General features: G+C 34.5%; 1 protein-coding gene across 2 annotated transcripts in view; it reads left to right on the top strand.

The window, feature by feature from the left end:
• The window catches only part of ASXL3 (ASXL transcriptional regulator 3), a 104,504-nt gene that overhangs the window by 9,903 nt on the left and 75,901 nt on the right, over positions 1–18,700 (top strand). Inside the window, exons 1-2 of one of the 2 annotated variants that reach the window (XM_039333555.1) lie at positions 2,352–2,417; positions 12,034–12,116. In XM_039333555.1, coding sequence (XP_039189489.1) covers positions 12,061–12,116 — 56 coding nt within the window. In that variant the 5' untranslated portion in view covers positions 2,352–2,417; positions 12,034–12,060. Of the gene's footprint in view, positions 1–2,351; positions 2,418–12,033; positions 12,117–18,700 lie in introns of those variants that run through there. The other variant, XM_039333554.1, reaches the window with a different exon arrangement.

The following is an 18,700-nucleotide window of genomic DNA, read 5'->3' as shown; positions in this document are numbered from 1 at the left end:
TCTGATAAGTGAACTTTTAAGGTAGGAGCAATGGCATTTCCTTTCATCTGGCAGCCAAGGTCTCAAACTCTCCAGCTTGAACCAAAATCCTTGTTAATCACTGATCAGGCTGAGCTAGTAGCGTTCTCTCAACGTGTGCAACTTATGGCAGAATGCAGCTTATTAAGCAAAAAGTGAGGGAGGCAGCCATCCCTCTTAAACTTTTCAATAGGCATTGTCCAAGTTTTTGTTCCGAATCACAGCTTTTATTTAAGTAAGTGCTATGCAAGTGCCTGTCAAGTGGTGGGTGATTGGAAGAAGGTTGTTGGAGAACAATATGCCTATTATACAATCCGCCTTATACTATATATGTTTTGGCTAGCATCTTCAGATGTAGTGGATGAGATTATCTCATTGCCAGTATTGAAGAATTGTTAACAAATAGATTTTGATGTGCTTTCTGTCCTGCCTTAAAAGCATAAAGCTGGAGAATATTTGTTTCCGATAATCTTTTGGTAATATGGTAGTTACTATATTAATCAGCTAACATTTGATATTATGTTAATAAAATATATATGGACAATTACTAATTTTAGATTAAAGTTAATCTTACACAACCATATAGTGCCTCTGGAAATCTTGCTGATGCTTTCCTTTTTTACTTCAGGATTCTCTCTCACACTTACATTTAAACATTGAAAATCTTTTAACTAAAAAGGTGGGACATATACCCCAAGATATTCCTAAAAATAATAAAAAGGAAAAAACCCAACACTTTTGCCCTGGGGAAAAAAAGACAAGAGGTAAATTGAAGTAGCATACAGCGTTTTGGAAGGTTTGAAAAAGTAAAATGAAACAACTTACCTAATGTGCCTTCTAGTAAATAAATATTTTGTAAATGTCATGCTTGGCCACTATTTTGAAAACAAGCAAGTCCCTCCTTCTTTCCACTGAAGTTTCTAATGCGATTTTTCTTGTAAACTGAATTGCCTGGTTTTTGCCTCTAATTGTACAGTAAATGTCTATAGCTTTAAATGTCCTGAAGTAGGAAGAAACATGCAGACTTTGTGGCTTTTTCCCTATTCTGCTTTCTTTTCATTGTCTACTTTTTTCTCCTACCTATTAAGTGATAAAATTAGAATCCTAACTTCATCAATCACATATTTAAGTGAATTAGTTGGGGACAAGCAAGAAAAAAGGGCTGCTGCTGTCTCTAACCTGATGCCTTTTTACTGAGAACTCCTGTCTTTCCCAGACAGCACAGCCGTTCATATCAGGTTAGAGAAAGATGGTTGAGAACACTAAGATGCAGACACAAAATATGTAGCTTGCCATCATATGGCTTTTTTAGAAACATTAATTTGGGTGTTTGATGAAACATTATCCTTCCGCATTGGTTCATAAATGTTCTACAAATCATTAAATCAGTAGATATGAGTTTATTACACCATCAGATTTGTGAAATGTTAAGTCAGCTTTCAGTTCTGCCATAGATTGAAAAAAGATGGGCGGAAAAAAGGGTTGAGACTAATAGTCAAGGATAACTAATGTATTTCAACAGAACATACACAAATATAAACACAGAGATATTTAGCAATGGGATATTTTTGATGCTGAAAGTAGCACTGCCTTTCTAGATTTCAGGGTCTAAAGTTAAGTATTTCCATTTTCCTGCCTAAAAAAGGCTTTAGACTGATAGTCAAGAATAAGTAATGTATTTCAAAGTTGATTACTTATTCTTGACTCTCAGTCAAAAGCCTTTTTTTAGGCAAGAAAATGGAAATACTTAACTTTAGACCCTGAAATATAGAAAGGCAGTGCTACTTTTAGCATCAAAAATATCTCATTGCTAAATATCTCTGTGTTTATATTTGTGTATGTTCTGTCCATTATACTCTGAACATTTACGTCCAATATTCTATCATCCTCCATTGGTTACAGGCAACTCTGGATGTCCACACTAATCCAATGACATACTGCATCCTTCAGCAGACTATTTTTTGAGATAACTTTCTTCCTTAAATCTATTAATTTATTCTTTTCTAAAAATGTAAATTCTACCATATACTTACATGAAATTTTGTAACGTGCATGAATACTCCTAATTGTAACTTTGTTTTTTAAAAACTCAAATTTCAGATTATAGATTACAAGTTAGAGACCAGGAATACTAATATATTCATAACATATTTTTATCAATCTTACTAGTTTAGTCACAAGAAATATATTTGGTTTGATATAATTATATTGATAGAATATTTTTTTCTCTTGTTATGTTGCCCTCATATGTAGATTTTTTTGGAAACATTGGGAAATCCTTTTAGACATGCCCTTTAAACTTGGAAAACATGAGCAGAAGACTAGTGTAAAGAATACTTCATTGAGCAATTGAAGTCTACTGACATAACGTGGATATAACCTATTATGCCTTATTAGAGGTTAGTTGATATTTTTAGATAAAAAAATGCATCAATAGAAGAGAACCCAGTACTGCTGATGTTACCTGCTTTGGTAATGAAATGTCTGCAAGGAAACCACCAAGCTCAGAGAGCACCAAGGACCCCACAAAAAACTGCATCATATAGCATTCTAGCAATCATCACAAATGGATATGTTAGTGTTCTGTCCTAAAACTATCTTTGATGTACATTGAAGGCTTAGCATTTTGCTAGTGTGAGGGTGGAAGTTTGTTCTCCGAGCTTGTGGGTTGGTTTCCGAATGTTTGTTACCAGGCTAGGTAATATCTTCAATGGAGTTTAGGGGATGTCAGTGTTGGTGCTCTGCTTATAAGGACTTTGTGTGGTCAGTAGGTCTGTGATGTGGAGATCACAACAGGTCAGGATCACATTCAGGTGAGGGTCTTGTGATGAGGCAGGCGTGGATTACATCAGGTGAGGGTCACTAGGAGGTGAAGTGCTGGTTGAGGGTGGTTGGGGGGTTGGTTGAGGGTTGGTGCCATCGCTTGTTCGCTGTGCAGTTGATTTGAATTCTGAGAAGTTTGTACAAAGACTGTTTGAAGGTTGATATGTCGATGGAATTGCTTGTATAGTGTCAGGCTTTGATAAACTCACTTGCATGGCAGGTGATAGTGTAGTTGATGATTCTTGCATTGCTCCAATCAAATTGGTGCTATTCAGTGTCAGTGTGGGTAGAGATTTGGGATTGTGGTGTTTGACTGCCAGCTGGTATTCATGGATTCTCGTTTCTAATTGACGTGATGTTTTTTCCCTTGTAGAATTGGTTACAATTGGTACCACTGATTTTGTAAATTACATTGTTTCTTTCATCCTTCTATATCTTGCCTTTGATTCTGGATAATTCCTGTGGAATGTGGCTGTGAGTTTGCAGGCTACTGCTATTCTTAGAGGTTGGAGAATTCTGGCTGTCATGTTGTAACTTTGAACAGTCACTAAACAAACTATTGTAAGCCGAGGACTATCTGTAATGCCATTTTGGGCTAGATCATGAAACAAAATGTAAGTATAATAATATTTAAACTTAGAAATGAAAAGCAACAGTGAAAAAACCCAAGCCCCAACTAAAATACAACTAATTCAGTCAGATCCATCCTTTTCAACCAGTGATGTTCATTCCTAACTCCACTGCCCAGATTCACTTGCTTGTGAGATGAGCATCTATATAAATTAGATAGATAAATATGATGAAATGTATTCTGTGACAACACAGCACAAGTTTAGCTCCTTTTGTCCTTGTGTTGTGACATCTAATGCTAGTACATAAGAGACAGAGTTTGTGTTGCAACATAAGATTAATGCTTTTGTCACTTGTTCCTTTTTGCCCACTAAATCTTTGCAGGAACTTTTGTTTTAGTACTAGAGTCTGTACTTGCCCCTTTGTTTTAGCAGAGGCTTCAGTTCTTTTCAATGAAAGTAAGATAGTGTGCTCTCCCAGTTTGCAGGTATTTATTTTGAGGAACAATTTCTTATCCAGTAAATGCAGCTTAGCCTATTTTTAGCTTATCAGAAGGACTTAGAATGTGATATATTTCTTCCAGCACTGGAATAATGCTGAGTGCACTTGCATTGCTCAGTAAGTTCTTTTATGTCACCTTAAGCTTATTATTATTTCAGTGATTCCTATAACTTGAGTATAAGTGGATTCCTTTCCAATATGCAGCTTCGTCCATATTTATGTGCTATGGCATATGTTGTATTGATACAGAATAACTGAAGATAGGATCATGTTTCAGACTTCATTCAGATGACACATTTTGACGGCCTTTATTCTGGTGATAAATAAAGCAGCCTATGAAATGTGCTTAGCTGCATAGATGATACAAGGCCAATATTCTTTTACTAGAAAATGTAATATTATCAATAAGAATTTCCATCAGTAGCTATAGAAAATGCATCAAAACATTTATTTATTTGGTGGACTGTAGAAACTGATTTAAACTACATTAATGTCTCATATCAAACAATGGAATAACTTGCAGATGCTTTTTCTATCTTACTTTAGGAAGATAAATGTCATAATCTGATGGATGATTTTTGTCAGAAAGCTAACCATTATGCATTTAACAAAAATACCACTGACAGCTAGGAAAAGGATATTTATGTCTAAAGGTTTCTTGCTATACTTGCCTCTAATTCAGAATCCTGATTTGTCATATTTAGTTTCTGAATGCAAAGTAAAAAAATTGATCTGTGCCAAAGAAAGAAAAGACAATGTTAAAATGTGATGACTTAATGACTAATAGTTTCATAATTTTATGATTTAAGAGTAAAGGGGAAATAAAAGGAAAAAAATGCTTTTAGTCACTACAGTGCATTACAATGAAACCATGAAACAAAAAGATAGGAGGAGGACTAAGGAATTGGCAGATGATGGAATAGCTAAAGGTAAAGTAAGTAAAGTGAAGTAGAGCTGCAGAAATGACAGGGATGTTGGGGATGAAGACTGATTAGAAAATAAGATGATCAGGGCCCAGTAAGCACTTCATTGGATCAGTGGGTGAAGGAGGAAGAGAACTAAGTGGATGAGATTGGAGACTTTAGCTGTAGCTAAACAGTTAATTATTGCCTAGATCAGAGATTTTCAAATCTTATGATACTGCAATTCCCAACATGATGATGAATTTGATAGTACTTCTGGCCCTGCCTATGTAGGCCTAGTCAGCTCTGGTTTTGCTCTAAATTGTAATCCACTCTCTAATTTGTTCAGAAATTATAGCCCAAGTTAAGAACCATTGGCTGGTAGTGAAAACTAGTCACTTAAAGACATAATTTTCTTCTTCTTGACAAAACAGAATGTGGGAAAAATTCCAAAATAAAATTATTTAGCAGGTAGATTTGACAGTTAAAAAAAGAAATCAATGTAATTGCAATAACATAACTATTTGGGAAAATGGTTTACCTATTAACTTCCATGGAGGGAAAGACTCAATAACTACTCTTACAGGTTTTTCCCTTCATGGATACTAATTCATTATTACATAGGACAACTAATTTAGAGTTTTTGTTGTAGGTATACAGTTAGTTCTTCTGGTTGATTTTGCAAATCATTTCTCCCTTTAAGTGAATTCCAACATTGTTGCTACATAGAACATTCTACATTGTCTTCTATTTCATAAGATACAGGGGAAAAAGAGACCCATATAAAACTAAGTAGTAATGGAGAGACCCTATTGTATAAGGACAGTGCTCCTTACAACATTTGGACTATATTGGACCAATTGCATTGATAGAAAGTTTAGAGCAGAGGTGAGTTGGAAATGAAAGGATTTCTCTAACTATATTGACTTTTATCCTCAAACTTTATTAAATTTCAAAAGAAGATAAAGTACAAGGAAACGGAAAAAAAGTTTAAAGAAAAAAAGAAAGGGCAAAAGCAAAATTGGGAGTGCAGGAAAAGGGAAAAAAGAATAATTTTCAATTTTCTTCAGTACAGATACAACTATACAGTAATATTTTGATCTAAGATTAACCATAATACAGTTTTTCTGTAATCATAAATAATTATAGTCATTAAATTCCAAAGTTCATTTCATTTCTTTCCGTTTTAAGCAAAAAATCCAAAAGTAGAAACAAAGCTAGAGAGTCTTTTAATCAAAGTACAGGTAGTCCTCGACTTATGACTACAATTGAGCCCAAAATATCTGTTGCTAAGTGAGACATTTGTTAAGTGAGTTTTGTCTCATTTTATGACCTTTCTTGCCCCATTTGTTTAGTGATTCACTGGAGTTGTTAAGTTGATGCCACAGTTGTTAAATGAATCTGGCTTCTCCATTGACTTTGCTTGTCAGAAGTTGCAAAAAGTTATTACATGACCCCAGGACACTGTAACTGTCATAAATATGAGCCAGTTGCCAAATATCTAAACATAGATCATATGACCATGGGGATGCTGCAACTGTTGTGAGAAAAACAGTCATAAGTCACCAGTGGTGGGATTCAAATATGTGAACAACTGGTTCTCTGTGTGGATGCCACTTCCGGAAGTCCATATCTGGGCCTGGGCAACAAAAAATTAGCTACCGTTCTGCCAAAGTGGTGCGAACTGGCTGAATCTCACCACTGTAAGTCACTTTTTTCAGTGCTGTTGAACTATTGTAAATTGAGGACAATCTTGCCTACAAGGAGTTCTAAAGAATCAAGGGGAGAAGCAGATGGATAATCAGGTGATGGTTCAGATGTCCAGAAGTCTAAATGTGGGTTGTCAGCCAGCCTGGGTTCAAAGGAGTAGCATTTCTACAGGCAACAGGTTCTAGAGACAAATCCATAGTTCAGTAAACAAAGCAATTGTTTCCAACAAAGGATTGCTAGCAATGATAATTCTTAAAAATGCCCAGTGTGGCGTAAGCAACCAAGCAAGGAAATGCCCTTGATAGGCAAGAAATCACAGTAAATACCTTTGTGTTGCTTGACATTCCATGTGATGTGTTCTAGGGATAAAGGGAGGACCTGAATCTGGCTCATCATTACTTGACTTGCATGTTTCCTAGATCTGTCAGCCCTGATGCTTGATTGCTAGTCTCCTCCTGAGACTAGTGTTCATTCAGGGCTTCCAATGTAGCACTCTCTTGTTCTTCCTGGAACACATACAGCATGTCCCAAGCTGCGTTTTTCAGCTTGGAGTCTTCTGAATCTAAACTGGTCATGGGAAATTCCATCTAAAATGCTCACACAGGTCCTGTCCCCCTAAACTACTTTTGGATTTACCAGACAATAGCCATCAGGAAAAATATTCCTTGTTTTCTATCAAAGGGAAAAGAGGTCACATTTGAACTTCATCTCAATCTCCCATTTCAGGCTTATCAACCTTTATGAACTGCTTGATCTGTTTTATATGTAGGAAAGGTAATGCGACTCTGATGGCTTAGACGGAATGATGGAATGTAGGTTTGACTCAGAAATGAGGGAGGAGAATGGAAAACTGTTAAGAGAAAAGGTATTTGCATGTTAAGAAAAAGTGTGAGAAAGAAATTCAAAACAACTCTGCATTAATTGTGTTGTGTATAACGTGAAGTAAAGAAGGCTTTGTCCAGCTTTCAATATTCTGTTATAATACAATACAATAAGGTAAGAATCTTAAAACTCTTTTTTTTCCCCTGATCTTGTCGATCATGAAGGGCTAACATTATAGAAAATGTCAAATAGTTTCCTTTAGTATCTATGAAAACTTTGTCAATGTTTCCATCTCAGATACAAAGCATCACTGCTAAGAATTGCACTTCTTAAGTTACAGGTATTTTCACTTTTACCAAAATAAGCTGAGATAAATCTACTTTAAGAGTTGTAAAACTTAAAAAACAAGAAAAACAAAACAAGAAAAAAGTTAAGGAAATGATTGGTCCATTAGTGGGAGAAAGTGGCAAGAAGGTAACAAGCAACAGGGAGAAAGCAGAACTACTTAACTTGTTTTTTGCATCCGTCATTACACAAAGGGAAAAAAAAACAGTCCAACCTATCAAAAACAATACCATAAAAAACAGATTAAAAACACGTTAAGATAGGTAAGAAAATAATAAGTGAGCCCCTGTTCCCCCTAGACAAGTTCAAATCACCAGGATCAGATGGATTATACCCCAAGGTTCTGAAGGAACTGGCAGATGTGATCTCAGAACTACTGAACTATATCTTTCAAAGATCCTAAAGCACTGGGGAACTAACAGAGGACTGGAAAAGAGCTGATATAGTTCCCATCTTCAAAAAAGGAAAAAAAATGGATCCAGGAAACTACAGATCTATCAGTCTGACCTTAATACCTGGGAAGATTCTGGAAAAGATAATCAAGTTTCTGGAAAAGATAATCAAGCAATGAATCAGCGAACATCTAGAGACAAACAAAGTCATTACCAAAAGCCAACATGAGTTTGTCAAAAACAGATTATGCCAGACAAATCGTATTGCATTTTTTGACCAAGTGATAAAATTAGTGGACCAGAGGACTGCTGTGGATATAATTTATTTGGACTTCAGTAAGGCATTTGATAAAGTAGACCACACCCTACTACTTGATAAGATAGAAAAATGTGGGTTAGACAGCATTATCACCAGATAGATTCATAGCTGGCTGACTGACCGTACTCAGTGTGTGTTCCTCAATGGACCTGCATCTACATAGAGGGAAATGTGTAGTTGGGTGCCCCAGGGCTCTGTTCTGGGCCCAGTGCTCTTCAGCATCTTCATCAATGATTTGGATGAGGGGATAGAAGGGGAACTCATCAAATTTGCAGATGACACCAAGCTGGGAGGAATAGCTAAACTCCAGAAGATAGGATACAGAAGGATCTTGACAGACTTGAACATCTAACAAAATAAAATTTGCTATCTAACAAAATAAAATTCAATGGTGAAAAAAGTAAGGTTCTACATTTAGGCAAGAAAAACCAAATGTACAGGTATAGTATAGGGGGTACCTTGCTCAGTAGTAGTAACTGTGAGAGGGATCTTGGAGTCCTAGTGGACAAGCACTTAAATATGAGCCAGCAGTATGCTGCAGCTGCCAAAAAAGTCAACACAGTGCTAGGCTGCATTAACAGAGGGATAGAATCAAGATCACGTGAAGTGTTAATACCACTTTACAATGCCTTGGTAAGGCCACACTTGGAATACTGCATCCAGTTTTGGTCACCACAATGTAAAAAAGATGTTGAGACTCTAGAAAGAGTACAGAGACGAGCTATAAAGATGATTAGGGGACTGGAGGCTAAAACATATAAGGAACAGTAGCTGGAATTGGGTATGTCTAGTTTAATAAAGAGAAGGATGAGGGGGGACATGATAGTAGTGTTCCAATATCTCAGGGGTTGCCACAAAAAAGAGAGAGTCAAGCTAGTCTCCAAAGCACCTGAAGGCAAGACAAGAAGCAATGGATGGAAACTAATCAAAGAGAGAAGCAACCTAGAACTAAGGAGACATTTCCTGACATTTAGAACAGTTAATCAGTGGAACAACCTGTCTCCAGACATTGTGAATGTTCCAACACTGGAAGTTTTTAAGAAGAGACTGGACAACCATTTGTCTGAAATGATATGGGGTTTCCTGCCTGAGCAGGTGGTTGGACTGGAAGACCTCCAAGGTCCCTTCCAACATCATCTTCATCACCATCATCAAACAAATTCATATTTTGAGATGAGCTCAAAAATATGATGACTTGCCCTTGAATCCTCACTATCCTGCAGTCCTCTCTTCATGCAAAAAGGAGTGAGGGAGAGAATGAAGGATTTTTTTACTCCTTCTCTGTGAAAGAAAAACATGTTTTCTCTGCTCAAGGAGGTGGAAACAACAATTATTCAGATTCTCAAGTGAAGCACTTTACAGTGAATTGCAATTCTTTTTTTAAAGAAAGAAAAAGAGACACTACAGACTGAATATCAGATCCTTAGAATCCAAAACATATGATTTAAAATTATATGAATATCACTTGGCTCATGTTACTTTGTATTAGTAAGACTGGATATATTAGTAATCTAATAATTACATTACTAAATCATTAATGATTTATGATCCATTATGAGAATGTGCTTTGCAAGCCTCAATTAAATTTGCTCTTCTCATACAGAGCATGTATGTTGTTTGAATGCATTAATATTAAATATAGGTTCATGGACAAGGTTTGTTTATTTATATTTAATATAGCTGTCCAATCAATATGCATCTCAGGACAGATACACAAAGAATAAAATCAGCAAATACAAACATTAAAATATATGCCAATATAATAAAACATCACATCAGAGTTAATTCAACAACCAAAAGCGATCACTCAAGAGAGGCTCACAAGTCTTCTTGACAAGGAGGGAAGAAAGATCTTTAGAACTCATGTGAAGAAGGTCACTGGATGGCAATCCATAGATGCAATCTGAATGGAAAAAATAGCTATATTTTGCTGCTTTTATCACGATGCGGACCTTAACAAAGCCTCTTGTGTTTGGTAAGATTCTTTCTTTGTCTTCTTCCAAGGATACTCTAGTTATCTGCTGTTTCATCTCCCAAAGTTCCTTTGAGGATCTTCCAGAAACTATGTGTAGAGAGGTCTTAGAAACAAGCTGACCCAAGTCTGCCTCTGCTTACTCATTACAAGAAGTGACTTAAGACCCCAGTTGAACCATGTACCTTATCTTGAGAAACCTCCCCAAGTGCCCTCTGAAACTGTAGAGTCCTTCAGGTGCCTGGAGCAAAGGAATCAAATGGGTCCTGTCAAAGGGAGTAGCTATGGAATGTTCAAAAAGCAATCAGAATGATCAATCTGTGAGAAGTACTGTAACATCCCCCAACTTCAGACCACATCTCTGTCCAAAGACAAAAATATATACAACATAACAGTCACCACTGTGAGTCAGACCCTCAATAATTTGGGTGAGGTCCATGGTGACCATGAATTTGCAAGCTACTTCAAACTTTACACCCAGCATCTCTGAGTACTATAACTCTGGGGAAATCTGCTACTAATCTAGCCCAGTATCAAGAAGCATAAGCAGGGAAATCCCATGTATTTTCTACAGCTAGTGGTATGCTCCATTGTTGTTGCTTCACCATTAGGCGACTGATAAGCCTTGCTCTAAACTCTCATAATAATCTTACCAAGTCAGCTTTGCTTTCAATTAATCTGCAAAATTCTAGGAAATTTAATAATTGGTTCTTGTGAGCTGGTAGGAGCAGGCTTCAGCTCACCACTGCTTGTTACCTTATTTCACATTCTGTCACTAAAATATGTTAAAATGACTTCAGAATCCAAAATAGGAAGTGATTTTCAAAAAAGAAATTCAGATTTCCAGCAGCACAAGTTAGGGAAGTGTGAAGAGAGTGATGGCATGGCCTGGGAAGGGTGCTCAGGGTTCCCCCCCTCCTCCTTTCCATCCGTCTATCCATCCCTGGAATGTCGAATGAGAAATAATGCAGTCAAAGACTGCCTTATATGTTGTATGTCCTGAATGTATATTTCAGGACTGAATTATTTTTACTCATATATAGAAATAGATAAATATAAATATTTTATATTTATATAAAACATAAATATAGATAAATTATTGAATTTGGTAATATATATTATGTTATAAATATAAATAATATAAATTGTGTCTTGTAATGATAAATAAATTTCATATTTTATTATCTGCTGTGTGAAGAATCTTTCTGTGCAATCCATTAAGATGCTTCCCCTATTTATTTATTTATTATTTAAATTTATTTGCCACCTATCTCACTGTGGGGCTACTCTAGGTGGCTTATAACAATAAAAATCGAGAAATGAAAAGAAGTGCAAATATAACAATTATAAAGGAACAGTAGAATAAACAACGAAAAAGAAAATGATACAGTGATATGAAAATAAATTGTTAAATAATATTTAACATTTAATGAATAAATTTAATTATTTAAATTTAATTAAATAATATTAAATAATAAAAGATACAAATAGTTAGATTTAACAATCTAACTCTGCTGTAAGCTGCGATTACTTTTATAGTGATTAACAGAAAATGTAGAGATTTTCATTTTTTTTAAAAAAACCTATTAAATACATAATACCACAATAATTAAACTGTAAATCGATAACTATACCTTCTTTTGCAAATTTTCTTTTTAGGCACTGGAAAAGCATCCCAATTCACCAATGACTGCAAAGCAAATATTGGAAGTAATTCAGAAAGAAGGGTTGAAAGAAACAAGGTCAGTATTTATAGAGTTTAATCTCTATTATTGCATTTATGGATATGATTTTATTTCTAGTTCAATAAGTACCATATTGTTTATGAATCATTGATTAGAAAAGAATTCTAATGAGTGAAATGCAAGTGCTGTATGGATAAATATTTTATATATTAGGCAATAGATGGCATATTCCTGCCTTCAAAGAATATATATATCATTTCTGAGACAATTTGTAAAAATAGGCCTTTTAAAAAATGAAATGTGACAATATATTTCAGAGCCAATGTATTCATCAATATGATACATAAGTGTTGCCAAATTCAAACTAAAAAGAATGGATTATTGAGAGCCAATTTATTCTAGTGGTTAAGGCACCAGGCTAGAAAGCAGAAGACTGTGAGTTCAAGTCCCAGCTTAGCCATGAAAAACTGGCTGGGTGACCTTGGGCCGGTCATCCTCTCTCAGTCCAACTCAACTCACAAGGTTGTTGTGGGGAAAATAGGAGGAGGAAGATATGTTGGATATATTTATTGCCTTGAGTTATTTGTAAAAATAATAAATGCAGGACACAAATAAATAAAATTATCTATCTCATTAAATGAAATTGGCAGGAAGCTGTCTTATTTATCTGATGTAACCTAGTTATCCAAAGATATTTGTTTTTTCAAGTAAATTTGGAAGCACAAGGGAATCGGAGGTCTACTCTTAATGAATGGCTACTGCACAGGGTAAAGATCAATATCTGGTGATAATAATTATTTGAGGCTGAATAAAATTGCTTTCAATTGACCAGTTCACTATCCAGAAATAATTCAAGGGAAGCTAAAGCATATATTGAGAAGTTATAAAATATACAATTTAGTATTGTTTATTGCGCCTAGGAACAATTTGTCATTTTCACAGATATTTTTTCTCAGCTCTCTCTGGAAAAGCAATTTGTTGAATCTAGGTTCTGCATACTCTATCAATCAACTACAGTATTTTACCAAAAGATATGGCCTATCTGCCTACAGCCTTACCTGGGAACTTTCTTCTGGTGGAATTAAGACTCCTACATCCAAGGAGAACCCAAGGGAGTAAAATCTGAAAGTCAAAATAAAAGTCAGATAACGGTCATAAAAAAAACCTGACAAAACTGTATCTTGTTATTAATCTTCATATGTTGGTGTTTAGTACCATTGCATATTAATTAACTAGCAAAGATGTAAATAAAAGTATCCTCTACAGATAAGAGAACGCTAAGAAGCGGGCTGTGTAAATATCTTTAAGATTATTATGTTTGTGTTCTTATCTTTTTGTAGCATCTCTGAAAGTCAAAAAAAAAAAGTCAAAAAAAGTCAAAGTACAGAGCCATTGATTATATATAATTATGCAATTTGCTTTATATAATGTAGATTAGTGGTTCTCAACCTGTGGGTCGGGACCCCATTTGGGATTGAACGACCATTTCACGAGGGTCGCCAAACAACGCAGTCCACCATTTTTCCCCCTTTTCCTTAGCTGTGCTACTCCCTTTTATTCTATTGGCTTTTGAAAGCCAATAGAATAGACTCTCTTGAATAGAGTCTAATTCTATTGGCTTTCAAAAGCCAATAGGAATTGTCCAGGCTGTCTCTGCCCTGCTGAGCCCGCCAAAAGTCCCATTCTGCAAACGGTGCTGCACCAGTTGAATAGTCCTCAACTTACGACCGGTTGAGTAGTCCTCGACTTACAACCGGTTGGGGGTCGCAGCATTAAAAAGGTTGAGAACCACTGATGTAGATGAATGTAATGAGTATGTAACTAAATAAGGGAAGCAATATAGAAATATAGAATTTTATATGAAATTTTACAACCGTGCTCACTATTAGGTACAATTGCCAGAGAATTAAGAATAAGAAAGATTCAAGAACTGAATACAAAATATATTGGGTTCTGCATTATATAAATATGAATGACTTGAAAATAAAGTGTTCTACAACAATAATTTTAATTATATTTTCTCTTCTACATGCTTCTATATTATTCTTGTTTTGAAAAGTAAATTCACTGAATGTTGACTTCTATTATTAATCATGTTATAAAAAATAGTATTTTGTACTCATGATATTATTTCTTACCATGTTTACCTATGCAGATGATAATGGTGATGATTAGATTATAGAAAAATTAAATTGAGGGAAAAGGATCAAAAGCAGAGTAATAGGAACAGAATAAAAATGTAAAGTATCTTTAGTAGCCAATTTATCTTTAACTGGATTTTAAAAACATAATTTCTAGGAATAATATCATTTCAAACATAATTGATCAATTCAGCACTGTAAAAAATGGAAGATAAGACCAGTAAGGTAGAAATGTATAAACTGCCAATCATGTTAGAAATGGAACATCTGTGTTTTCCTGGACAAAGAATATTAAGATGCCACACGTAGTGTCTTACATCTGTAAAGGTTGTCACCTGTTATAACATGCTGAAAACAGACAATTTTATTAGATTTTACATTTCATTTTTATCAAAGTAGTTTTATTTATTATTTAAATTGAAAAATAAAAGTGAAAAGCATAAATAAATTTGTATATCACAAATAACAAATAGCTGATAAGGTGTAATCAGGCAAATTATTTTACAGAGTGATCACCAGACAGTTCCTAAATGCTAGTTATTTAGGTCCACCTCAGTTCTCAACAAGAGACAATAAAATAAGCAGATTCTGCAATCAGTAAACATTTAATTAAAGATACAGAAGACCTGAAAAGATTCATTTGCACTTTTGCCTGTCCACTCTGGATAAACTAGTGCTGCTATTTATTCACTTTTAAAAAACACAAACTTGGGTATAAATGGCAAGACAATGACAGAGAAAAAACAGATATGAAATCATTTAAATTCAACAACTGTAATTATGTCTAATGGCAGAACAAACACTGTCAAATATTGTAAGAACCTAAAACTGTGTTTCTCAAATCTGTGTTTCTTAATCACAATCTATTGCCAAAAGGCGCTGAATAAGACATACACATGATACTTTGAATGAGGATTTCTTCATTGTCATTCATGGGGTTATAGGTAACTCCAGATTGTAGTTTTCAGTTAGAAGTGAATGCAGTATCAAAGCCCACGTCAGAGGCAGAAAATTGGCTTAGCTTGGAGAAACAGTAAAAGGACCTATTTGTGACACAATGCAATAGACAAGCAAGCATTGGCTAGAGCTAGTTTCAGTTACTGGAGTCTATTTGTAAGCAATTCATGTGAAATGTTAAGGGTGAGTTGGGCCATTACTTCAGGAATAAATACATTAAAAGAAAAGTGTAAAGAGGAAGTAGAACCACAAAGAGTAGAAATAAGAGACTGAAGCAAATGCAAGAGTCTACAGAGATGGAAAGCAAGTATATGGTGCCCCAAATACACAATTGCCAGCAAGGACTATTTGCCTGCCCTGGAAAGAGAAGTCATGTAATAAGTCATTGATGCTCTACTGGAGAGATATGTCTAAAAATTAGGTGGACCCATTAAAATTACAGCCCTCTGACAAATGCCCTCTAAATATTCTTCTACTCCACACATAAGAGCAGTGCTTTCCTTTATACGTGTGGGCATTTTTGGGGGGCAGATTGGATTGGATTAAAAAGCCCAAGATTCTGAAATCAAAACTACTCCAGGAACAAGATGTCTCACTTGTTTAAAAAGCTCACTGGGAATCTTACAGAAGGGTTTTAGGAAGATTTGGATCTGCCTGGAAAAGGCTTAAAATACGCAATTAGAACTTCATTACCATATCAGTGGAAAAGTCATCATAGATAAACATTTCAATCCTTTCAATTCAATCCTACATTATTGTGTTCAGAAGCCAATTAAACTAAAATTCTATCAGATATTAAAATTGAAATATTCTTTCCCCTAATTGCCCGATTTTTTCCCCCCAAGTTGCAAATATAAGTGTAGTAGGAACCTCCCTTCCACACAAACCATGATTACAAATCAAAGCTAATCATAGAAATAAAATCTACATGTCAACCTGAATGGGAAAATACACAGAAATAAGAGTTCTGTATTGGTGTAATACACACATTTCATATATTGTTTTACTTTGTTTTTAAATGTATTTTCTGATATGACAATCACTTGTAAAAATATCTTCATCTGGGCAGTCTTTTTCCCTGTAACTGAAAAGAAAACAACTACAAAGGTAACAATTTTGGAATCCTGAAAGATGGGTGTTCTGTTAAATCTTTCAAGAATGTGTTTGGGATATGGAAAGAGTACAAATTCAAATCTTTATTTTTATAACACATTTATAAAAAGAGAGTCAGCTGCAGTTTGGCTACAGAAAAACAAAAATATCTGCAGTTCTCTTGCCATAAATGGAGCCCTGAGACATGCTTATCTGAAATTATAAATTATATACCCTTTTGAATTCATTAGGATTTATTTGTAAATAAATAGTCATCTGTTTATCTGAATGCTAATCTGGATACTAACTTTAATTAATGTAACTCACATTGCCATTTTTAGTCCAAAAATTTCACGTGGATCATATCTTCATTTACTATAAATTAATAAATGGTAGAACAGGCAGTCGTGTTTTCTAAAACTCTCCCATCACTACTTTTTTTCTTCATAGTTAGGAAAACATCTTCCACTGGCATTGGTTGAAGACATTTTTTTGTAAAATTCTTGTTTACAAAATAGGTATGTTTTATGAGATGATGGCTAGACAAAGAAAATTCTCTCTCCTTGTGTAATGTGATCATTACCTATTTCTCTACCTCCACTGCACTGTAATGCTTCTGATTAAAGTCATTGTTAACTAAAATTGTAACTACCATATACTATTAGCAGCCATATATGCTTTATTCTTCAGTCTTTCTAAAGTACAAGACAAGTAAAGATAGAAAAATCCTGTCTTCTCAGAGCCTGTATGTTGGAATCAGTGCAAAATCAGAAATAAAATAAAGTATTTCCATACTGTTTGTACAGTATTTGTGATTGTATTTCAAAACACTATTTTTAAGAAAGGATTATATTGTGATGCCTAGGTAAATTAATTTAGTCTGGTCAACAAGACCTTAAAGCTGCCTTTTTCCATTTTACCCCCTTTTCCTGAGTGGGCAATCATGAGCAACCTTTAGTTTATGCCTGCCAGGTTAAGACACCATTTCAATAGCATAGACAGAACTCTATCAATCCTTCACTATGTATCATGTAACGGGGCTTCAACTGCACCACTGGGAAAGATGCCCGATTCTGTGATTTCCATACAACAGAAAATCTGCTACTCCAGCTAGAATTAAAAGTAGGGATTATATTTTATACACCTGGATCTGTATTATTACATTTCTTATACATGAATGCATATTTGAAAAATAATTGGAAGAATCTTTTTCACTTGGGTAGCTTTAGTATGTTACTTTAAATGTCTGTTCCTCAAATTGCTGTTTTATGGAGTTACAATTTGGTTGAGAATATTTACAGCAGCACTAGAGCTGTGATATACTGAAAGAGCCATGTTGTATTTCACATATCCTGTAATTCCCAGTAGCCCAAAATGCTGTTATAGGTGTTCTTTTAAAAAATAGGCTGCTTTGTGATTTCCTTTGAAGTGAAAAAGTATACTTTGAAAAGAGGAAAATAAACCTAGTATCCTTGTGACTTTGATGTAGCTAAAGTAGATGTAATATTAGGGAATATTTTCTGCAAATAAAATCTCTGTTGATTTACTTTTTTCTTGGATTCTGAATGCAAAGAAAAAAAGCATTTATTTATTCATTATCCTATCTCCTTGACTTTCCTTCCAAGGAATTTAGAATAAGATAAGTAGCTTCCAGACAGTTCTCCCATTAAGGATATTATCCAGACCTAGCCTTTGAGAGATTTACAGTAATTATGACCTCCATTGCATTCATACAAGAAAAATGATTCCTTCAGTTGAAGAAATAATTATGATAATTCACAAGATTCACTACTACACTTCAAGAATACAATATAAATTAAAAGAAAAAAATCCCACTTCAAGGTTGTGGAAGGATTACTGCTGATATTTTAGATCAGTTCTCAGTAGAGTACAAATAAAAAAATCATGTATCTGGAAGAGATCATTACTGAGATTTTAAAGTTTAACCCCTGATCAGAACGAGAATCTAAATTAAAACATCCAAAACAATAGCTCTGAAGTATTTTCTTGAACACTTGCAGTGAAAGAAAGCCCTTCATTTTCTGGATACTTTTAATTCTTCTTAATATTAGTAAATATATTCTAATATTCAAAAAATGTGGGAATATTTTAAATAGAAATCAATTAAGACTGAGGAATTATTTTTTTATTTTGAAAAGTATTCATAGTTTTAAGTAAAATAAAGATTTGTTACTTCTTTGAACAGTATCAGTATATGATACAATGTAATTGACAAACCCTAGTGATAAACTATATATTCATGTATTATTCTCTACATCTGTTTTTGGGCATTAGTATACTATTAGTTAAAATCCGATCCTTTCTTTTGGAAGTGGCACAATGAATCTTATGAGTTTATGAGTTTTAATTTGATGCACTAAATGGCAAGAATTTTCTTTTAACAAATGTTAAATAAAAATATATCATGAGGGAACTGATAACGAAAAATCT

Source organism: Crotalus tigris, unplaced genomic scaffold (genome assembly GCF_016545835.1).
Source record: "Crotalus tigris isolate CLP2741 ecotype Arizona unplaced genomic scaffold, ASM1654583v1 scf7180000024506.7606697, whole genome shotgun sequence".
In the NCBI taxonomy this organism is placed as follows: domain Eukaryota; kingdom Metazoa; phylum Chordata; class Lepidosauria; order Squamata; family Viperidae; genus Crotalus; species Crotalus tigris.
This window is presented reverse-complemented; position numbering and strand designations above follow the sequence as displayed.